Source organism: Elgaria multicarinata, chromosome 3 (assembly GCF_023053635.1).
Source record: "Elgaria multicarinata webbii isolate HBS135686 ecotype San Diego chromosome 3, rElgMul1.1.pri, whole genome shotgun sequence".
Lineage (NCBI taxonomy): Eukaryota > Metazoa > Chordata > Lepidosauria > Squamata > Anguidae > Elgaria > Elgaria multicarinata.
The window spans coordinates 2,653,506-2,677,336 of record NC_086173.1 but is presented as its reverse complement, the minus strand read 5'-3'; the positions used below and the strand labels follow the sequence as shown (position 1 = coordinate 2,677,336).

At 48.5% G+C, this 23,831-nt stretch overlaps 1 protein-coding gene across 1 annotated transcript; it reads left to right on the top strand.

Annotated features, from left to right (window-relative positions):
• Window positions 1-21,454, top strand: PODNL1 (podocan like 1). The gene is made up of 11 exons (XM_063123625.1): window positions 1-108; window positions 6,926-7,180; window positions 7,644-7,737; window positions 7,990-8,054; window positions 10,246-10,355; window positions 13,424-13,580; window positions 15,163-15,278; window positions 15,458-16,115; window positions 18,678-18,826; window positions 20,695-20,863; window positions 21,369-21,454. Exons 1-10 carry the CDS (start codon window positions 1-3, stop codon window positions 20,843-20,845), a joined length of 1,863 nt encoding a protein of 620 aa, XP_062979695.1. The 3' UTR covers window positions 20,846-20,863; window positions 21,369-21,454.
• Window positions 21,455-23,831: the final 2,377 nt, after the last annotated feature.

Genomic DNA, 23,831 nt, shown 5'->3' with positions numbered 1-23,831 from the left:
ATGGAAAACACAAGGCGCAAGAGACACAACGTTTCCCCCCTTCTCCCTCCCGCCACCCGCTCCCCGCTCCAGCTCCAACTCATCCCGCAGAAGTCGCTGCACCAGCAGGTCCGTCCCGGTTGCCTTTGGGGAAGAAAGGGGAGGGCTTCCCTCGTGCGCTTTTTGGGCACCTCTCCGCCAGCCGCGTCTAGGCAAAAGAGGTTGGTTCCCGAAGGGAAAGGAAGGCTTTGCTCGAGCGGGAAGGGGTGCTTGCTGCTGCCCGCCCCGCGCGGGATTGGATCCCCTTAGCGATCCGTGGCAGCCTCCCGCGGCGGAGAGGCGGCGCTCCAGCCGAGCGGGGCGATGGTGAGCAAAGCGCGCGGCCCGGGCGGGTTCTCTCCGCGTGACGCGCCGGACCCAGGCGCACTGCCCGGCGGCGACGCCTCTAGGGGCGGAGCGGGAGCCGGCCGGCAGAGCTGCGGAGGAGGCCGGCGCGGCGCAAGGTCAGCTCCCGAGGGGGAGGAGGAGGAGGAGGAGGAATGGGGGGCAGGTCCAGTTAGACGGGTCACAGGTCGAACGTGGGAACGTGGGAGGGCAGAGGTGCGGCTGGCTAAGCGCTCTTCATTCGGATGGGTTGAACGGGAGGGCGGAGGAACGGCTTGGCTCGTTTAATTCGGGTAAGTTACCTACCATCCTGTCCGAGTTTTAAAAGAATGCCCCCCCCCTCCGCGGGTCCGCCAATCCGTAAAGTGGGGATAATCCACGTTAATATGCGAAGCCAGAGGCTATTCCGGATTAATGAGTGCATCAGAGTATAAGATCGTGTGGATACGGTGAGGAATCGATTCCAGTTCGTGCAGCTGTTTTTCCCTTGCGGTATTCCACGGTATTTAACAGCTACCTGGCAGGCAGAAGTTCTGCAGGTGTCTGCAGCCTTTTCTCAGGTATGGGGATTAAACTGAAACTATGGTGAAATCTTCACCAGGGCAAATTCAGCCTGGCAGGAAGGTGTTATGTCCAGATGAGACTTTTGGAATTTTCTGGCGGTGAGGTGGGGGGCGAGTCCTCAAAACTTTCTTCCACTTGTAATCTTCCTATTGTTTGCTTTTTCAAAAAACAAAAAAACAAAAAACCCACCTCTAAAAGAAGCAAATAAGTCAGACAGAACTTAAGGCCAGAACTTTGGGCTTCTATTGCTTTTGTTCCGAACAGTGGTGTCTAATGGTAGGAGGGTAAGGTTTGGTTGTTTTCTGCTTTGAGACGGCTTTTAATGGTCCCCAACATCCATTTACTTCATAGAATCATAGAATAGCAGAATTGGAAGGGGCCTACAAGGCCATCGAGTCCAACCCCCTGCTCAATGCAGGAATCCACCCTAAAGCACCCCTGACAGATGGTTGTCCAGCTGCCTCTTGAAGGCCTCTAGTGTGGGAGAGACCACAACCCCCCTAGGTCACTGGTTCCATTGTCGTACTGCTCTAACAGTTAGGAAGTTTTTCCTGATGTCAAGCTGGAATCTGGCTTCCTTTTACTTGAGCCTGTTGTTCCGTCTCCTGCACTCTGGGAGGATCGAGAAGAGATCCTGGCCCTCCTCTGTGTGACAACCTTGCAAGTATTTGAAGAGTGCTATCATGTCTCCCCTCCATCTTCTCTTCTCCAGGCTAAACATGCCCAGTTCTTTCAGTCTCTCTTTATAGGGCTTTGTTTCCAGACCCCGATCATCCTGTTTTCCCTCCTCTGAACACGCTCCAGCTTGTCTGCGTCCTTCTTGAATTGTGGAGCCCAGAACTGGACGCAAGACTCTAGATGAGTACACTAGAATTAGGTTAAAGACTGATACAACACACGTTGCCAAGAGCAGAGTTTTCTTGGGGAAAGCTGGGCAATGACACCAAATTGCCATTGGAATTACACCCTTTCCTTCTTGCATTGACCATGGGAATACATGGATGATTGCATCTCAGTGGCGTTGTTTTTCTGCTGAACCATTTAGGGACCTCCCTAAAGGCCATTGTGTAAGCAACCCCTAATGCTTGGTTTAGTGCATTCCAGTATCCCCTCAGAGATCACTCTGGCTATTAGGAAGGAGCCAAGACATTTCCTTGGCCATCCATAGTCATTCTTTTTAGTTGGCAGTGCCAGTGCAGAGGGGAGGGGGGATGCCAAGCAGAGATGACTGGAGATGTTAAGCAGCTGCACGGCATGATCTGGGAAGTGCATAGCCAGGATTCCTTCCAGTGTAACAGGGGCTTCTGTTATGCACCTCTCAGATTATGGTGTCTGCTGAAAACATTACCACCAGCCCATGTGACTGCTTGGGTAGATAGTGCAGTCAAACTGTCATTAAGGCCCCAGAGTAGGCTGTTGCTGTACAGCTGTCTTTCGGTAGGCAGCCCTCCTGCACCCACTTCAGGTCTCAAAACGGTTTCCATTAATTTCACCAGGAGAGCACCAGGAGAAGGACCTTCTCTGCTGTGGCACCCCAGTTGTGGAATGAGCTCCCTAAGGAGGTTCGCTTGGCACCTACATTATATGCTTTTAGACGCCAGGTGAAGACCTTTTTATTCTCCCAGCATTTTAACAGTCTATAAATACATTTTAACATGGTGTTTTAAATTTGTAATTTTGCATTGCTGCTGTTCTTATCTGGTTGAGCTTTTATATTGTATTTTATATTATGGTTTTATACTGTTGTTTTATACTTTGAATGGTTTTAATTTTTGTGAACCGCCCAGAGAGCTCCGGCTATTGGGCGGTATAGAAATGTAATAAATAAATAAATAAATAAATGGTAGATTCCCTTCTATTAATAGGAAAAGATCCTGCCTGGGTTTTCTACTTTATGTATTTATTACATTTTTATACTGCCCAATAGCCGAAGCTCTCTGGGCGGTTCACAAAAATTAAAACCATAATAAAACAACCAACAGTTTAAAAACACAAATACAAAATACAGTATAAAAAGCACAACCAGGATAAAACCACACAGCAAAAATTAATATAAGATTAAAATACAGAGTTAGAACAGTAAAATTTAAATTTAAGTTAAAATTAAGTGTTAAAATACTGAGAGAATAAAAAGGTCTTCAGCTGGCGACGAAAGGAGTACAGTGTAGGCGCCAGGCGGACCTCTCTGGGGAGCTCATTCCACAGCCGGGGTGCCACAGTGGAGAAGGCCTATAGACCAGAATTAGCCCATGGGGGTTCTTGATCCTGGCAGGGAAAAGTTCTTATCTGCAATCAACAACCGATCAGAGCATTTCTGTGCAGCGCAGGGCGGGGGAAAGGGAAGCTTTGTGCAGCAGGAAAACACTCTTAGCTCCGGCCAGCTTCCTTCAAGCATCGCAGTATCTTGAGCCAGTCCTGAGTGGGGGCACACTTGGATATAGGTGAGGGAAGGTTACAACAGCTGGGATTGCTTAGCTTGGAAAAAGAGGCCAAGATTATGTACAAAATTATGCATGGTGTGGAGAATGTGGATAGGGAGACATTTATCTTCCTCTCTCAAAATAGTGGTACCCAATGGGGTCATCCCTTGAAGCTGATTGATGGGAGATTCAGGACTGATATTTATTTATTTATTTATTTATTGCATTTTTATACCGCCCAATAGCCGAAGCTCTCTGGGCAGTTTACAAAAATTAAAACCATAAAAACCATTCAAAACATAAAACAAACCGTATAAAAGCATAATATAAATACAATATATGGAATTTGCTACAACAAGATGTAGTAATGACCCCCAATTTGGATGGGGGTTAGACAAATTCCTGGAGGAGATCACTATTAATGGCTACTAGTCCTGATATCTAGCAGAGGCAGTAAACCTATTTACACCAGTTGCTGGGGAACATGGGTGGGAGGGTGTTCTTGCACTCGTGTCCTGCTTGTGGGTCCCTGGTCAACAGCTGGTTGGCCACTGTGTCTGATCCAGCGTGGCTCTTCCCATGTTCTTAGGTTGGGGAAGAATTAAAAGTATCCTAGCCAACCCATGCCAGAGGAAGCCTTTATTTATTTATTTATTTATTTATTTAAACATGTGTATCTGGCAAATAGAGGGAGAAAACGTGGAGGCAGTGACAGACTTTTTATTTCTGGGTGCAAAGATTACTGCAGACGCTGACTGCAGCCAGGAAATCAGAAGGCGTTTACTTCTCGGGAGGAGAGCAATGACAAATCTGGATAAAATAGTTAAGAGCAGAGACACCACACTGACAACAAAGGTCCGCATAGTTAAAGCAATGGTATTCCCCGTAGTAACCTATGGCTGCGAGAGCTGGACCATAAGGAAAGCTGAGCGAAGGAAGAGAGATGCTTTTGAACTGTGGTGTTGGAGGGAAATTCTGAGAGTGCCTTGGACTGCAAGAAGATCCAACCAGTCTATACTCCAGGAAATAAAGCCAGACTGCTCACTTGAGGGAATGGTATTAAAGGCAAAACTGAAGTACTTTGGCCACATAATGAGAAGACAGGACACCCTGGAGAAGAGGCTGATGCTAGGGAAAGTGGAAGGCAAGAGGAAGAGGGGCCGACCAAGGGCAAGATGGATGGATGATATTCTGGAGGTGACAGACTTGACCTTGGGGGAGCTAGGGGTGGCAACGGCCGACAGAAAGCTCTGGCGTGGGCTGGTCCATGAAGTCACGAAGAGTCGGAAACGACTGAACGAATAAACAACAACAAAATCTTGCACTATATCACAAGGATCTCAAGGTGGCATACAGATAAAATCATATAAATAATATAAAACAATAAATTTACACAACTAAAAACAAATTAAACCATTAATAAGCTAAAAACAGTATAGAATTTAAAAACAGTAAAACCAATTAAAACAATTAAAACTATGTACAGCCATCAAAGGCTATGTCTTAACTTGGTGAAATGAATCCAGTGCTGGCACCAGTGGGGCCTCCAAGGGGAGGGCATTCCACACGCGAGGTGCTACAACAGAGAAAGCCCTCTCCCACGTCCCACCATAGCGTATGTCTTGCGTTGGTTGAATGCGGAGGAGGGCTCCTCCAACAGATCTCAAATCTCAAGCAGGCATATATGGGAAGAGACGCTCCCTCAAGTATCGAGGTCTCAAGCTGTTTAGGGCTTTAAATGTCATTACCAACACTTTCAATTCTGACTGGAAGCAAATAGGCAACCAGTGTAATTCCTTTAAGACCGGTGTTATATGGTCTCTGTACGATGTCAGTAGTCAGCAGTCTAGCTGCTGCATTTTGCACTAGCTGCAACTTCTGAATCGTCTTCAAGAGCAGCCCCATGTAGAGTGCATTGCAGTAGTCTAATCTGGAAGTTACCAGTGCTTGCACTACTTTGGCTATGTTATCCTTGTCCAGGAAAGGCCATAGCAGGCGGATTAGCTGAAGCTGACCCCGAGTACTCTGGCCACGGAGTCCAGCTGGGCCTCCAGTGACAAGGATGGGTCTAGGAATACTCCCAAGCTATGCGCCTGCTCCTTCAGAGGGAGTGCAACCCCATCCAGACCAGGTTGCTTACCCAGTTCCTGGACTCAGGAACCACCAATCCACAGAGCTTCCGGCTTATCAGGATCCAGCTTCAGTTTATTAGCCCTCATCCAGGCCATTACAGTGTCCAGGCACTGATCTAGCACCTTCACTGCCCCAGCTGACTACGACGACAAGGAGAAGTAGAGCTGAGTATCATCAGCGTACTGATGACACCCAACTCCAAAACCCCTAATGACCTATCCCAGCAGTTTCATATAGATGTTGAACAGCATGGGGGATAGAATAGCCATGGGGTGGAACAGGGATCCCCCCCAATACCACTCTCTGGAATCAGCCCTGTAAGTAGGAGCAGAACCACTGTAACACAGTGCCTCCTACTCCCTTCTCACAGAGCTGATCCAGTAAGATACCATGACCAGTGGTGTGAAAAGCCGCCGAGAGATCCAAGAAGTTCAACAGGTAGCACTCCCCCTGTCTTTCACCCAGAGTAGGTCATTGTTCAGAGCCACCAAGGCCATTTCAGTGCCTTGCCCTGAAACCAGACTGAAATGGGTCCAGATAATCCATTTCTTCCAAGAACGTCTGAAGCTACCCAGCCACCACACGCTCAAGCACCTTGCCCAAAAAGGGGATATTGGCGATGGGGTGGTAGTTCTCACATACCTCTGGGTCCAGGGAGGGCCTCTTCAGGAGAGGGCGCACCACAGCCTCTTTCAAGGCAGCAGGCACCGCCCCCGACAGAGGGAGGCCTTCACCATCCCCTGGACCCCCCCAGTCAATCCACCTCTGCTAGATTGTATTATCCAAGATGGGCAAGGGTCAAGCTTACAAGTGGTGGGGCGGACTGATCCAAGCCTCCATCCGTTCCCTCTTCCCCCTCTCTGCCCACACGCAGAGTGCCAAAACCCATCTCTCAGTTGCACTTTTTCTGCTTTTCATATCTGCCTGAACCTCAGCCTTGCAAGTCTCAAAATGATTGCATTTTCTCTCTCCCCGTACACCCCCCCCGATATATACCAGGCTTAAAAGGTTATTGGCTTGCACAGCCAGTTTGCGAGCAGGCACACTTCCCCCACCCTCACCCCACTACGTTAGCAACCCTATACAAGTCCACAAATACTTCTGATGCACACCCATATGTGCAGGAACCCTGTGCAAACATTTCCGTACAGACCACCCTCTGTTTTGTTTCTGCCGCCACGTGATGCTTCCTCATTCAAGATTCCCATGTGCTTAGCACCCCAAGGAAGAGACAAGCACCCCTTGTGTCTTTCAGCTCCCCGCTTGCAATCAATGAGGCATTTCAATGCTGTTAAGGGGCTCTGTCTACATTTCCACTGGAGCTGGCTTGGGAAGGGGGAGGGAGGGAGTTTCCTGGCCTCCCCGGTGAAACAGACAGGGGAAGCATTGAGAGAAAACCATGCAGCACAGAGCCCCTATTGACTAACTCTGACCTCTGCCCCCAGCAGCATCTGTGCAGTGGCCATATATTACTGCTGCTGGCGAGCATTCCTTACAGCTTCCTGCTCACGAAGCTTGATGACGATGAGGACCCGCCACCAGTGGCATCCCCACCCACGGGAAGTACTCCTGCCCAGAATGTGCCCAGCTGCCCAGCCAACTGCACCTGCCCAGCAGAGGAGACAGTGGATTGCGGCGGCCTTGACCTGCACGTTTTCCCCAGCAATATCTCTGCAGGCATCCAGCATCTTTCACTGCAGGTGATGAAGGCCTGGCGTCGAATGGGAAACACGATGAGCCTGTCCCAAGTGGGTGGGAGGATAATAAATCCGAGACACTGCAGGCAGGAGGCAAGAAAGAAGGCGCCCAGATCAGGGTCTCTGTGTATGAAACCCTCAGGGCTGGCCCTACCATTTGGTGGAGTGAGGCAGCTGCCTCAGGCGGCAGCTGCAGGGAGGCAGCAAAAGGGTGTCCAAGGCGAGAAATGTGTCCTTGCAGCCTACTCTGTGCACCCTAAATTAGCCTGCTGCCTCCAAATACAGTGAAGAACATTGTCTCAGCGTTAGTGTTGAAGACGAAACCATCTGCCAGTCCAGTCAGCTTTGCACCTGGAATGGGAGGGGGCACCATCTTGTCCTTTGCCTCAGGCAGCAAAATGCTTTGGGGCGGCCTTGGAACCCCCTGCCACCCCATCTTACCCTCATGCTGGTTTTCTTTCTGCAGAATAACCAACTGCAGGAGCTGCCCTACAATGAGCTGTCTCGATTGGCTGGCCTGAGAACCCTCAATCTCCATAACAACCGCATCAACTCTGAAGGTGAGCAGAACCAAGGGAAATGGACATTCCCTGGCATTCGGAAGGTGTGCTGGTATTTGGGGGGACGGGACACTGCCCCCCAACACACAATGCTTATTGCCTCCTAATGGCCCAAGATTCCTGTACCCTTGTGGGTTGGTGGGTCAGAAGCTTTCCTCCCATACTTTCACATAATAAAGGAGCTGGATCCCGCTAGCTCAATCTTTGTCCATCCATCCACTGCAGTTTTTTCTCCTGCGTCCCATTTTAAAGGTCTCCCAGATGAAGCCTTCGAGTCCCTGCAGTCGCTTCAATACATCTACTTGGCCAACAACAAGGTGAGTCTGTTTACAGCTGGGGAGGAAAGACTGGTTTCTGTAGGCCTTGGAAAACAAGCCACTGAACTGCTGCATAGGATAGGATGCAAGCAGCGCAGGAGTGGGGAACCGGTGGCCCTCCAAAAGTTGTGGCCCGTTAACATCTGAAGGGCCACAAGTACCTCAGACCTGCCCCAAGGATGCTCCACCCACAATCCCTGTTCCCTCCCACTCCCAGAGGAAGACAGTAGGAGCTCACCCTTCTTCAGTTAGATTCAGGGGCATTCCTAGGCACTTACACAAATCTATGCATATCCTAATTTATAACCATATATGCAAATTTAGAAATCATTACAAGGGTTTATTTTATTCTCATAGGAGGCAAAGCCAGAGAATTTCTCATCCAAGTAATCTCAAATAAAATAAATTCCTCAATTAATTGGCACCCTGGCTCAGATCATTTCAAACCAATGGAGAAAGTTTTGTTCTAAGCTTAATTGCTATGCAGAGGGAACAGTTGGGGGCAGGGGTGTTGCTGCAGATGTGGAAAATGCACCCTCCTTGCCAGCAGCGACCTCATTTTTAAAGATAAAAAGATCCAAATTTGGATCATCCATTGAATTTTTATGATTTTTTAAATGGAAATTAAACAAATGCTTACACCTGCATAAGTTTTAAAGATAAAGAGATCCAAATTGGCACAGTCGTAGGTCTTAAGGATTTTTGTGAACCGCCCAGAGAGCTTCGGCTGTTGGGCGGTATAAAAATGTAATAAATAAATAAATAAATAAATAAATAAATAAGGAGGGCTTTCAGCATACCCAATTTGAATCAGATTGGGTCATCTGTTGATTTTTTAAATGATTTTTAAAATATCCTCCCTCAAGCCCTTTGAAGCTTATAGTTCACTAGTACGAAGGAATGTAGGAGCGATCTTCCATTCCTTTGATAGTTCAAAGCTGCCGGCAGATGCATGCGCGTGCACACACACCAATCCACCGGGAAGCTTTCACAGTTTTCACGCCAAAGAAGAAACCCACTTTTCTAGTGATCGGAACTAGATGCTCCTCCAGAAGGCAGGTACCTTTCCCCCAGGAACAGGCCCAAGTTCACAGTGAAAAGCCAGCTTTGTCTGTGCTTGTGTCTCACAGCTATGAACCCAGGAAGTTGCCTTATGCCGAATCGGATCGGGAGTCCCTATAGCTCTGCACTGGCTATATTGGCTGGCAGTAGCTTTTTAGATCCCCTCCTCCAACTTAAACAGGATAGACTGACTTCAGTTTTGTATGGTCTACTTTTTGGTCTACTCAAGTGTGTTAAATTTGCAAAGCAAGAGGGCCCACTCAGGGTGTTAAACTACGCTAGGCTCGCAACGGAAGCTTGCATCTTGCAAGCACAGAGACATCTTCTTGACTGCTTCTGGAAAGTCTCCTCCTTCAAATCCAAGCATGATTCAGGAATGTGATGGAATAATGGAATTCACTGACACTCCAGCTCCTACTTAGCTTGGTTTGCTCCAACTTGTTCATGTTCACTGTAGAAGTATCCCATTTTCAAATATCAAGAGTCTTGAGCTAATTCTGAACCAAATTTCGACTTCCTAGCCAGTGTGGGAGTAGCATACCCATTTGTGTTTCGACTGTACCACTTTAGACCACAGGTGGGATGTTGAGAGCCAGCGTGGTGTAGTGGCTAGAGTGTTGGACTGGGAGTCGGGCGATCCGGGTTCTAGTCCCCACATGGCCATGGAAACCCACTGGGTGACTTTGGGCCAGTCACAGACTCTCAGCCCAACCCACCTCACAGGGTTGTAGTTGTGAGAATAAAATGGAGAGGAGGAGGAGGAGAACTATGTACGCCGCCTTGGGTTCCTTGGAGGAAAAAAGGTGGGATATAAATGCAATAAAAATAAATAAATGTTCCTCCATACCCATAAATAAATAAATAAATAAATAAATCTTCCACATAGAAAACTTGGCTAGCCTAGCCTTCCCTCTGACATGCTTGGTTTTTATATGCATTGTTTTGGGGTTAGGGTTAGAATTTTGTGATGCAGTACCTGCCTCTACTATGTACCTGCAGGAGGGGCATAGAGCAGACAGATTTGCCATCTCATCTACTACACACAAGGACTATACTAGCTCTGAGCCGGCACAGAGCGCAAGGAACCAAGCGGCTGGTTTGACACTGTCTCTCTGGCTCTCCTTTCCAGCTCTCGGTGGCGCCACAATTCCTACCCAGCACGCTGCTTATCGTAGACCTTGCCGCCAACCGCCTGACATGCATCTACCCACTCACCTTTGGGCATAAGCCTGGCCTCAGGTAAAGCTGGGATAGAGGACCAGCCCCACATTGTTGCGTGATCAAGGGCAGTGCCATGAGGTGTTGGCAGACTTCCTGTGACCCCAAACAGCTTGCTGCAGGGACCCACGAAGGGAGAAAGCGATATTTATTGAAACACCTGGAAGTCACCCACACTGTTCAGGAGTCGCTTACTCCCAAGCCTAGAGGTGAAGAGCAGGGGAAGAAAGACATTCTGCATCTGCTCAGAGACAGCCTTCCTCTGTTTCCATTTATTATTAGTTGACATTAGTAAGTAATGTTACAGGGCAGCGTTGCCCAACCTGGGACTCTCCAGATGTGTTAGACTGCAACTCCCAAAATTCCCAGCCAGGATGGCCAATGGCTTGGAATTATGGGAGTTGCAGTCCAATACATCTGGAGGGTGCTGCATTGGGGAAGGGTGTTGTGGGGAGTGGGGTGGAGGTGGCTGAGAGTACAGTGGCGGACCGCTGTAAGTTGATGAGGAACTGCAGAAACCTAAAAAGGAAGCAACGTGATACATTTATGTTAAAATGAAATAAGTGATTCATACTTACAATGGGAGTAAGCCCCATTGAAATCAATGGGAGTTACTTTTGAGTAGACATAAAACTGTTTTAAAAACTGAATATTAAACTGTTCATAACATTCAAATAGTGCTATTGTTCCTCCTAGTACAGCTTTACTTGGACTAAACCACTGGAATGCAGAAGGCTTACTTCTTACTGAGCAATTGGATAGAATACTACTTCATGCCAGAGCTGGGCTCCCATGAGGAGGAGGAGGAGGAGGAGGAGGGGCAAATTGTGGACTCCTCCCCCCACTGCCTGCCAGGACTTAGGGTGACCCTATGAAAAGGAGGACAGGGCTCCTGTATCTTCAACAGTTGCACAGAAAAGGGAATTTCAGCAGGTGTCATTTGTATATATGGAGAACCTGGTGAAATTCCCTCTTCATCACAACAGTTAAAGCTGCAGGAGCTATACTAGAGTGACCAGATTTAAAAGAGGGCAGGGCTCCTGCAGCTTTAACTGCTGTGATGAAGAGGAAATTTCCCCAGATTCCCCATATATACAAATGACACCTGCTGAAATTCCCTTTGAATGCAACCGTTAAAGATACAGGAGCCCTGTCCTCCTTTCCATAGGGTCACCGTAGCCAGGAGGTCTCCCTTGGACACCTCTCCAGACGATGCCTGGCTCTGAGGAAGGACCCCCTCAGAGCCAGGCATTTCAGTCAGCGTGACTCTCTGAAGAGGTGCACTGGCTGCTACTGGCTTCCACCACCTCGCTCACCCTAATCAGAGTGAGCCAGAAGAAGGGCAGGGGATGTGGTGGCTGGGAGCCAGCTGACGGCAGCGCCAGTTTTCCCTCTCGCCTTAGGCAGTGCAACAGCTTGTGATGCCGCTGCTTCATATATAAGGGAGCACCGGGGTGGGGTATGTAGGGAGGGGTAACAGGAGCTAGAATTATTGTGATGGAGGCTGCACATGGCTCACGGGCTGTCAGCTGGCCAGCTTGGATTTAAAGGAAAGCTGAAAAATGAGGGAAGGTGCCCATAATATTTTCCGAGAGTGTGTACGTTAGTAGGCCCGGCCCCTGCAAGGTCCGCTTCTGTCGCTACAGCTCAGCTTCATCCGTCCCTTACCTTGGCACTGAAAAAAATCCAGGCAAAATCCTGGCTGAAATTAAATCCTGAGTAATCCGCCCCAACAATGCAGAAATATTGACCGTAGGATGGTGTGGCGGTGGGTGGGTGGGAGATGTGTGGCTGAGCCACCAGGATGATCAGGGGTCTGGAAACAAAGCCCTATGAAGAGAGACTGAAAGAACTGGGCATGTTTAGCCTGGAGAAGAGAAGATTGAGGGGAGACAGGATAGCACTCTTCAAATACTGAAAAGGTTGTCACACAGAGGAGGGCCAGGATCTCTTCTCGATCCTCCCAGAGTGCAGGACACGGAATAATGGGCTCAAGTTGAAGGAAGCCAGATTCCAGCTGGACATCAGGAAAAACTTCCTGACTGTTAGAGCAGGACGACAATGGAATCAGTTACCTAGGGAGGTTGTGGGCTCTCCCACACTAAAGGCCTTCAAGAGGCAGCTGGACAGCCCTCCGTCAGGGATGCTTTAGGCTGGATTCCTGCAATGAGCAGGGGGTTGGACTCGATGGCCTTGTAGGCCCCTTCCAACTCTGCTATTCTATGATTCTGTGATTCCTTGGAGAATCTACAGGCCTTTTCACACACCCAAAGACACACAACAGGAAGCTGTAACTAGTCTTAGTAGTGAAGGTATGTAATACAAGTGTGTGCAAACAGAAGTTTGTCTTCTACCTCTTGTTCACACTTGAGATGTTAATATGTACCCTTAAGACACCTTAAGGTGGAGAACATGCGGTCCTCACGATGTTGTTGAATTCCATCAGCATGGGCAATGGCAAAGACTAGTCCTGATAACTATGTGCTACCTCCAGCAGCAGAGGCAGTAAACCTATGTACACTAGTTGCTGGGGGACATGGGCAGGAGGGTTCTGTTGCACTTGTGTCCTGCTTATGGGTTCCTGGTCAACAGCTGTTCAGCCACGGTGTGAACAGGATGCTGGATTAGATGGATCTTGGTCTGATCCATCAGGGCTCTTCCTCCGTTCTTAATGTTTAGGGATAATCATGGAAGTGCTTCTATAAACAAGAAAGAAAGGTCACTTGTGAATGATGCTGACCCTATTATAGAGGTCAGGATCACTGTGCTTTAGGACCAGATGGTACTCTTCCTGCAGGCTCAGCAGCTTAGTGTCATGTCAAGAGGGGAAGCATGAGGCGCCAGTAGGGGGCGCTGCCTATGGGACCCAATGACATTGGTCATAGAATCATAGAATAGCAGAGTTGGAAGGGGCCTACAAGGCCATCGAGTCCAACCCCCTGCTCAATGCAGGAAAAACAAAAGCTTGTGTCGAGGGCTGACTTTCAATAGATCGCAGCGAGGGAGCTGCTCTGCTATGTACGAAACCCATAGTGTTGAGTCAATCCATAGTGTTGACTCCTAACCTGGCCCTTTTCTCCCCACCACAGGTCTGTTTATATGCACAACAACCAGTTGAACAACACCGGCCTGCCCTTCAATGCCTTCAATGGCTCTGATGCTGTCAGCACCCTGATCCTTTCTAGTAACTGGCTTACCTATGTGCCCCAGAATCTGCCCCGGGCCACTGTGCGCCTCCATTTACAGGTTGGCAGCCCAGATTCCCCATCTGAATAGTACAGGAGCAGAAACTTGCTGCAAACATTGAAGGGGCCAGCAGTGAACTGGGGAGCTATAAGGGAGAGAAGCCAAGAGCTCTGGTTTTTACTTCGAAGCCAAAGCGAAGAGTACAGCCCAACAGTTAGAACAGGGAAAGTTTTTTTTTACTACGTATTTTTATTTTGCAAAACCTGGAATTTTATGTTCTGTGTGGGGGTGACGGGTGGTGAAGAGAGTTGGCGTTAGTGGAAACGTTCAGAATGAGGGAGTTGGGAGGAGGACGAGTATAGAGGGCGGAACGAGGTTTTGGGCTGTGACTCCCCTGGCAGTTCTTGTCTCGAGTGCTAAACTGGAGGGTCTCTCTGTCCCCTCGAAGGCTAATTTATACAACCAGCAGAATTGTGCAAAAGGCCTGCCTGGATTGTATCCCGTCAAGCTGCCAGTAAATATGTTTAAATGCTCCCTTACTTTTTTAAAAAACATTATTATATATTTTTATTTCCGATATATATACACAAACATACAATATGCAGTAAACTTTTTACAGCCAATATTATAGCGAAATTACTTTCCTTTCAAGTTTCAGCTTTTATCCGCTTACCCAATTCCCTCCCCAAGCCCTGTCCGTCTCACATAGATTGCCCCATTTCTCTTTCTAGGATGGAATATCATTTTTCTTTATCTCTTCCATTTTATTTTATATATATTTTTATAGCACTACTTCTTTTCAGGAGTCCCAGACATAAAAGCTCCCTTACAAAAACACAAACTCCTATTTGCACACAAAAAAGTCTTATTTTTTGGTTCCCTGACACGTGATATTTGATGTCCAGGAACCCTTCATTGTGAGGAAATGTTCAGACCTAAAACCCTCTTATCTACTGCCTGAAGTGGTGCACTCCAGGAAAAGCTTTACCACTTGATTCATCTGTTTATACAAAAAAAAAAAAAAATGAGATTCTAAGAAAGCTGCCAGATTTGGTATCAAGACATCCTTGGCAGTATCCAACTGTGTCATTCCGTTAGCACAAATGGTGTTGTGCTAGCAGAAACTAGGATCTGAACTATGCGCAAGAGGAAAGTCAAACTAAAGTTATATTTGCGCAAGCACATTTATGCAAGCGGTCGTGCATCATATTTGTGCAACCTGTTGCACATAGCTCTTGTGCGATGGGTTGCACAAGAGTTGTGCGCAACAGCTTGCACAACCGTAACGTGGAACGGCTTGCGCAAATGCAACTTCAGTGGTTTTACAACTGGTTGCGCAACAGAAGATTCAGCGGAGCTCTGTTAGCACTGTGTGAGTTTGTGGAATGACCACGTTGGATACTGCCCCCCCCCCCCGCTCTGCACTTGTCAGTGTCACCCCAACCATGGGCATGCTGGGACCCCTTGATCAAATTCCTGCCCTGTCCGCTCATCCGGTTCCTGCATCAGAGCAGCGCTACGCTGACTGCGCTGGGCGGTATGATGGCAAGGCTGAAGGCCCCTCCTAGGCTGGGGGTGGGTGGCTGGGTGGGGCAATGACAATGGAGGGGCTCCTCCTTGACCACAGGGCTCCACTTTGCAGAATAACCACATCTCCCGTGTCCCTAAAGGGGCCTTGAGCAGCCAGTGGCGCCTCCGGGAGCTCTACCTGCAGAACAATAACCTGTCCAATGATGGCCTTGATCCCTCCACCTTCAGGTAACTATGATGAAAGACGGGGCTACCCGCGGTTCTGGAGTGGTGAAGTTGGGAGCCCTTCCTTGTAGCCAGCTCTGGGATTTGGGGGGGAGGGGGGAAGTTGGAGAGCCTCAGGAAAGCAGAGGCAGGCTGTTGCTTTGGTGGGGCCCTGAATGGCCACTTCTTGCCTCCCTACACAGCAGGCTGAAGAGTCTGGAGTACCTGGACCTTTCCAACAATAACCTGACGCAGGTGCCCGAGGGCCTCCCCACAAACATTGTAATCTTACACCTGGGCCGGAACCACCTGAGCACCTTGCCGCCTGAGCGGCTGAGCCGCGTGCGGGGCCTGCAGTACCTGCTGCTGCAGAGTAACGCCTTGACTGCCTCCGGGGTGCACCCGGAGGCCTTCGCCCGCCTGCGCGCCCTGCACACGCTCCACCTCTTCAACAACCGGCTGGAGCGGGTCCCGCCTGGGCTCCCGCGGCGCGTCTGCTCCCTGATGCTGCTGCACAACCAGATTGCCCACGTTGGGCAGCACGACTTCGCGGCCACCTACGCCTTGGCTGAGCTCAACCTGAGCTACAACCGGCTGTACAGTGCCCACGTTCACCGCCTGGCCTTCCGCAAACTCCGGCGCCTGGAGAGCCTGGACATGTCTGGCAACCATCTCACCTTCTTGCCTGCCGGGCTGCCCGCCAGCCTCCAGATCCTCCATCTGCAGAAGAACCAGCTCAACTCCCTTTCTCCAGAGCTGCTGGCCAACCTCACCGGGCTCAAGGAGCTGCACCTGGCACACAACCGCCTGCGGATTAGCAGCATCTCCCCAGGCACTTGGCAAGAGCTGCACAGCCTCAAGGTGAGGGGAGGGTGATTCCTCATTGGCATCCCAGCAGCGCGAAGAAGCTGTCTTTAGGACGGCAACGTGGCAGGTCTCTGTGGTGTGGCCCAAGACGTTTCGCTGCCCGTGGCAGAGCAACGAATGGGGCGCCCTCCGTAACCCCAACCCTCCCACAAATCAAGATGTACTCAAGGCAGGTCAAAGTTATTTTGATACCTGGAAATCCCACATGCTCCTCTTCTCCTCCCTGCCAGAGATATGAAAATGAGGCCCTCTAGTCAGATGGAAGGCGACTGTAGCGGAACTGGGCAAGCTGGTTTTCCTTTCAGCTCAGACAGTGCCTTTGGAGGCATCGTTTCACGGTCTAGCTCCTTCCTATCTCTCCTCTCTCATCTCACACTATTGCCCCGCTCGTGCTCTTCGCTCCTCTGATGCCATGTTTCTCGCCTGCCCAAGGGCCTCTACTTCCCTTGCTCGGCTTCGTCCATTTTCTTCTGCTGCCCCTTACGCCTGGAACGCTCTTCCAGAACATTTGAGAACTACAAGTTCAACCGCAGCTTTTAAAGCTCAGCTAAAAACTTTTCTTTTTCCTAAAGCTTTTAAAACCTGATTTTGTTCTGACTTTATACTGTTAGTTTTACCCTACCCTGTGCCTGCTTACCCTACCCTGTGCCTGTTTGCTTTCTCTTCCCCTCCTTATTGTTTTATTATGGTTTTATTAGAATGTAAGCCTATGCGGCAGGGTCTTGCTATTTTATTGTTTTACTCTGTACAGCACCATGTACATTGATGGTGCTATATAAATTAATAATAATAATAATAATAATAATAATAATAATAATAATAATAATAATAATCGTGCATCAGGCTAAACGCCGGGGTCGTCCCATGGAGCTGAGCGCTGGGAGGTTTAAGGACGGATAAAAGCAAGTGCCGCTTCACACAGTGCGTAGTTAAACTATGGAATTCGCACCCTTGAAGACTCATTCATTTATTTATTTTGATTTGTACCCCACCAAGAAAATGGCACTCAAGGCGGCTAGATGTAGTGATCACCACCCGCTTGAATGGCTTTTAAAAGGGTTAGATGAATTCATGGAGGATAAGGGTATCAATGGCCACTAGTCCTGATGTCTATATGCTTCCTCCAGCATCAGAGTCAGTACACCTCTCAAAACCAGTTGCTGGGGAACATGGGTGGGAGGGTGCTATTGCACTCATGACCTGCTTGTGGGCTTCTCCACTGGGGCATCTGGTCAGCCACTGTGGGAACAGAACGCTGGAGTAGACAGGCCTTTGGTCTAATCCAGCCAGGCAGTTATGACCTTCCACATTCACAGACAACTTCTCTCAGCAAACCTGCCTCACTGCTCACTCCTAATTCATTCTGTACTAGTGATAAATAGTGGGGTGGGTGGGGGGTGGAGTGGCCTTCCTTGTCCTGCCTGTGAGCAGCCAGAGGTACACTCCCATGGGTCACTTTGGTGGCTTTGGCTTAGAGGAACACAAATATGCCTAAAACCTGGAATCTTTGCAATGTCATCATCTGATTTTAAGGCCGCTTTAAAGACTAGCCTTTTCCGGCAGGCCTATCCAGATCAATGTAAAATCAAGAATTTTTGAGATGTATTGATTCTGCACTAAAGTTGTCCCCCGCCTTGATCCACAGGGAGAGGCGGGTAAGAAATAAATTATTATTATTATTAACCTTAACCTTCGCAATGACTTCTCCCATTTCCCCTTCAGCCACTATTTGAGTAACTCTGTCATAGTGCATGCAGGAGAGTATGGCATCCACAGGGCCAGCCCAAAACAGTCTGAAGCTTGAGCGGGAGAATCAAAATAGCACCTGTCATGGACCTGAACCTGTGCCGTGAAAGGGCACCATCCGCCAGAAACTGTCCCGTACCAGCCTGTTTAGTTTTGCTGGGCTCCTGTGCTACTCCAGCGCATCTCAGTTGGGCTTGCGAAGGAGAACAAATGGAATTGTTATCGTCATCATTTTTATCCCACTCTTCAGCCAAAAAAGATTCCCAGAGTGGCTTCCATACAATCGATAAAAATAAGGAAGGAAGACACAAGCCAAAAGGAAGCAGGAATGGGGAGGGAAGAGGAAAAAGGCAAGGTCTTTCAGCAGGTCTGGTGGAACTGCATTGCTTCCTGCCTCTTCTCTCTTTCTCTCTCTCTGCTGCAGCCTGCTGGAATGGCTGCTGCTGGTGGCAGCAGAGGGAGGAATTGGACGATGCTGGTGGAATGCCCCTGCTTTCCCATCTTTCAGCCTGTTCTTGTGTTATCTCCCCCCCACCCAACTAGGTCAGAGCAGCCCATTCTTCCCAGCCTTCCCACCTTAACAATGCCCCAAATTGGCACCTGAGGCAGCTGCCTCTCCCACCCTAGAGGCCTTCAAGAGGCAGCTGGACCACCATCTGTCAGGGATGCTTTAGGGTGGATTCCTGCATTGAGCAGGGGGTTGGCCTCGATGGCCTTGTAGGCCCCTTCCAACTCTGCTGTTCTATGATTCTATGATTCTATGATTCTATGATTCTAGTCTCTAACATTTCCTGCGTTTTGCTTCTCCAGCTCCTGGATCTGAGCTACAATGAGCTGTCCTACATTCCACCAGATCTGCCAGAATCCCTAGAATGTCTATACCTGCAACACAACAGGATTGCTGTCATTATGGCTGAGGCCTTCCTCACAACACCCAACATGCGGGTCATCACTCTCAGGTAAAGGAAGGGACAATGGGCAGCTGGATAAAGGCTCAGGTGTAGATGTTACCGGCCAGCTACTCATAAAGGATGACAGGTGCTTGTGTTCGCATTGCATTTCCCCATTAAAATACAGGGGTTTGATTGCTGTATTCCATCTTAAAAAATACAACAGAAAACACACACCAGGCAGGTACCCAGTTCCCACAGAGGGAATAACCCAGTTCCCACAATGAAACAACCCGTGGGTTGTGTAGGAGTGCATAAGTGTGCTGGCTCCTGCGCAGGAATCCACCCTAAAGCATCCCTGACAGATGCTTGTCCAGCTGCCTCTTGAAGGCCTCGAGTGTGGGAGAGCCCACAACCTCCCTAGGGAATTGATTCCAATGTCGTACTGCTCTAACAGTCAGGAAGTTTTTCCTGATGTCCAGCTGGAATCTGGCTTCCTTTAACTTGAGCCCGTTATTTTGTGTCCTGCACTCTGGGAGGATCAAGAAGAGATCCTGGCCCTCCTCTGTGTGACAACCTTTTAAGTATTTGAAGAGTGATATCATGTCTCCCCTCAATCTTCTCTTCTCCAGGCTAGACATGCCCAGTTCTTTCAGTCTCTCCTCATAGGGCTTTGTTTCCAGACCCCTGATCATCCTGGTTGCCCTCCTCTGAACACGCTCCAGCTTGTCTGCATCCTTCTTGAATTGTGGAGCCCAGAACTGGAGGCAATACTCTAGATGAGGCCTAACCAGGGCCGAATAGAGAAGAACCAGTACCTCACGCGATTTGGAAGCTATACTTCTATTAATGCAGCCCCAAATAGCATTTGCCTTTCTTGCAGCCATATCGCACTGTTGGCTCATATTCAGCTTGCAATCTACAATATGTGATGGAGAGCATTGTGTGTAGCTTGGCCTTGACCAGGGAATTACTCCAAATGTTCCCCTGGAGCAGTTTTCCCCAACCTGGTGCCCTCCAGATGTGTTGGACTGTAACTCCCATCATTCCCAGCCAGCACTGGGAGTTGCAGTCTAACACATCCGGAGGGCACCTGGTTGGGACAGCTGCTCTAGTGGTTGACAAGAACCTTTACCTTTAATCTTCCCAGCCCATTTGTAATTCTCAACGACAGTTGATTTCTTAGAAGCCTCTGACGCACAGAATCTTTACCACCTCAAATTGAAATAATGTCTATCTTTCTCTTCTTATTTTAAAGAAGGAAGGAGTAATTTCATAATGGCATTTTTTTAAAAAAAGAGCCACTGGAAAAGATTAGGGCATTCACAGTGACAACCCATGAGCTGAGGGCCTACACAGAATGAAGGAAACACCGTAGTATATTACAGTCAATATTAACATTCACATGAGCATGCTGCGATTCCTGCTGAATGTTGTGAACGCCTCAAAAACATGCAGCTACTCAACAGATATCCCACCTTTTTAGACATAGATCCCATCGCTGAGCACCACCCTTTTCAGACACGAAAAGAATTAGAGCCTTTGTAAACCAGTGAATTGATAAAATATAAAAAGCTACTGCAACAGCCAATGTAAGACTCAAATTAAGAAGTGTATCAGGTGGCAAGGCAATTGAACTGAAAACTGATGGCATTAGAGAAAAGCATGTACCGCTGTTATGTTAAGGGAGAAGAGAACTTCAAGGCTGTGTACACAGGCTCAGTCCAATGCACACTTCCGATCAACTATACCCTCACTGAGGTTTGCTTCCTAATCAATATGCACAGGGTTGTGCTTGTAAGGGAATCATATTTCTGAGACTTTAGAATTAAAACCATCAAAGTTCCAGGAACTGTCTAAATAAAAAGTAAACTCCTCTTGTGTCTGTAAATCGGTAGCTGACCCATTTTACAAACAATCCCTCCCTTGTTTTCCAGGTCCAACCGTTTATTGGCAGCCAACGTGTCTGAAGTAGCGTTTGCAGACCTGAAACTGCTGGAGGTAGTAGACACCACTGGGAACCCAGAGCCCATCAGCATCCCTCTGCTGCAAGCTGGACGCTGGGTCCGCACTCAGATGGGCACCTAGGGAGGCAGCCCAGAGCAGGTTAGCCTTTGATCCACACCCACCCTGGCTAAACTTTGGGCAAAACTTTGGGCAAAATAATTTGCAAACTGAATTACCTTCGTTGTCAGCTTTTGCTGGAATCTTGGGCCACTAACAATTATCATGAGATCTCAAAACAAAAGCCTGTTGCATTACATGTGTAATATGGCAGAGTGGTTTGCTAGTCATTGATAATAGGAAACCAGTGTTGAATTGCACAAGGTCTGAAGCATTGAGACAAAACATGTGGAAACAAGGCCAGGGCTCTTCAACATGTTTATGAATGATTTTTATGCCGGCATTCAGCCAAAAAAGGCTCTCACGGCGGCTTACAAAAGTATTTCTTGACAGTCCCTGCCCACAGGCTTACAATCTAAAAGACATGACACAAAAGGAAAGGGGATTGGGAGGGAGGAGGAGGAAATGAGGACAAATGAGGGCTTGCCCTCTGTGCCAACCTTTGGACGCATCGGGGCCCAGTTGACTGAACCTCTTTGTTTTGCAGATCACAGCCCAGGCTCCCTTTGCACCTCACTGCTTCTTTAGGCCTCTCAGCCAAGAGAGCCTGAGCCTGCCTGCTGGAGGGATTTGCACTGCCCGATGTTTGCTCTTGCGGCCTGAGCCCGTTGCATGGAGCAGAGCACACTTTTACAGCACACTTTTCCAGGAAGCAGGAGCCACCCACAACTCTCCAGTGTAAGAGATACAAGATGGAGACAAAGAAAAAAAAATATGAAGGGCACTCCAATGATAGCTGCTGTTGAATCCTGATCAACAGTGGATCTGTGCTTACCCTGAGACTAAGCATCTTTACTCATGAAGCCAACGTCTCTGTGGAATGGGACCAAAGTGGCAGTCAATGCCAGCTGAAGCTACTTGTTCACCCTTGTGCTCACCTGCGGAGTTGCCTAGGTGAGCACAAGGCAGATCACCATTCCATTCCTATATCACTCTTCAAATCAGGTGCATCAAAACTGCCCTAGTTTGGTAATAGTGTTGCTATCGAATCTAGATAACAAGGACTTTAATTACTATCCCTTAAGGCAAATACACGGTTGTTGTTTTTTGTGTCACGTCCCAGTTCCACTCAATTTCTTCGCAAGGGAGATGATGAACTGAATAAAGTCCAGGCTGCTCACTACCACACAGAAATACTGGGCAGTTTCTCTGGGTGTCCTACCTGGACTAAAGCTTGAGAAGATCTCAGACAACATTGGGACCCGGATGCTCCTTCATTAAGGAACTACTAGAATCATGGTTTCCCCTGTAGTAAGACCAGATGGGATCACTCTAGCTAGGATCACAGGAATAATAGCTGAAACAAGGAGGATAAATTTAGCGAACCAAAGAATACATTAATACTAAAGGATCCCTGGATAAAAGAAAGGCAACAACCAGCATCCATCGACTCTTCTGGGCCACCCTTCTCTCTGCTCCGCACCACTTCATTTCCACCTGAAACTAATGCTCGCTAAGAAGATGGCGCCGGTGCCGTTTGACAGCTTGTGCCGTTTTTGTAGAAGCCGGGAAGCGAGCAAGCAAGCAAAAGGGTTTCCTTTAAAGTGATAAGGCAAAGGGGATCACTTACAAGATTCCACAAGAACGACGTCTGATCGCGGCGCTGACCCATGAACACGATACAGAAGGAGGTTTTCACAAGGGTTTATTATTGGGGCAAGATTCCAGTACGGGTCTTACAGAACATTTTTAAACCTCCCCTCCTCTAAAAACTATGTATTTATGTCACTGTAAGCAGAAAATAAAGCTGTAGCACGGATTTGTGGCCTCTGCTTTTAACAGTGGGCTTTTAAGGCCTCTAGCTGAGCAACAGCCTCAAGGGCAGGCACTTGTATGATCATCAGATTTCCCTAATACCCAGCGGGGGTGTGGGGATTGGGAAAATGGGGTCAGGGAAGAAAGGCTGTGTAGAACACTTGTTTCCCTTTTATCATCGCACTATCTAGGGACAGGAGGGGTTAAATTTTGGTTTTAAAAGGAACGTAGGTGGGGCAGGGAAGATGGAGCAGGATCTAACCCACAGCGCGTCACCTAATCCATCCTGAGCCAGCAACAATCCTGAGTTAATTTCTTATACTTAAAAATGTCTTTGAATCGAGTACAGGAGGCAGGATGCTGCCATTACAAGGTCACATTCCCAGCCGCCAAAGGGGAGTGAATCCCCACAAGCACCACGCTGATGTGCCCCAGTGCATACAGATAATGCACACCTATAGACTACAACAGCAACACCCTAACCCCACCCCTGGCAACCCCCAAGACCGGAGGGGCCTCTCGATGGGACGTGTGCTTCTCCATCTGGCATGCCAAGAAACTGCTGATTATCAGGCACCATCCCTCATTCAACGGGAACGGTGTCAGGAACAGCCTGGGACAGGAGGAGCCTGCAGAAGCCCTGCGCCAAGTGATCGTATCCCACAAGTCATTGGTGCACCAAGCTGAGCTGATGCTCAATCAGTCTGGGCATCCACAAGCCATTTCTGGTGGAGGGAAGCCTGCCCTTAACCCAAGGGAAAGGACAACCTCCTTCCACTATTTTCTCTAATGGGAGAGGGAACTCTCAGCCCCATCGTTTGGGTCCTTTGGTCACACGGGGGGCGGAAGAGGCAGCAATTCCGAAATCAAGACCCAGCAGCCAGCCTGAATCACTGAGCTCATTACATTTTGTACTTCAGAAATTTTGAATGGCTCCTGTGGAACTTCCTTCTACAAGATTAACCAATCCCTCCAAAGAGTTCTGGCTTATAAGAAATCTTACATGGTCTGGTTGCCTCCTCCTGTAAATTAAAGATTTTGGAGACACCTTTTGTCTTTTCCCCTCTCTGTGAGTTTTCAAATTCGAGAATTCCATCTTGCAGAATATGATGGTGTGACAGCAGGTTTGAAAAAGTTAGACATCTCCCCTGTAACTCGTATGAGCATTTGAACACAACTTACTGAAATGTTGAGC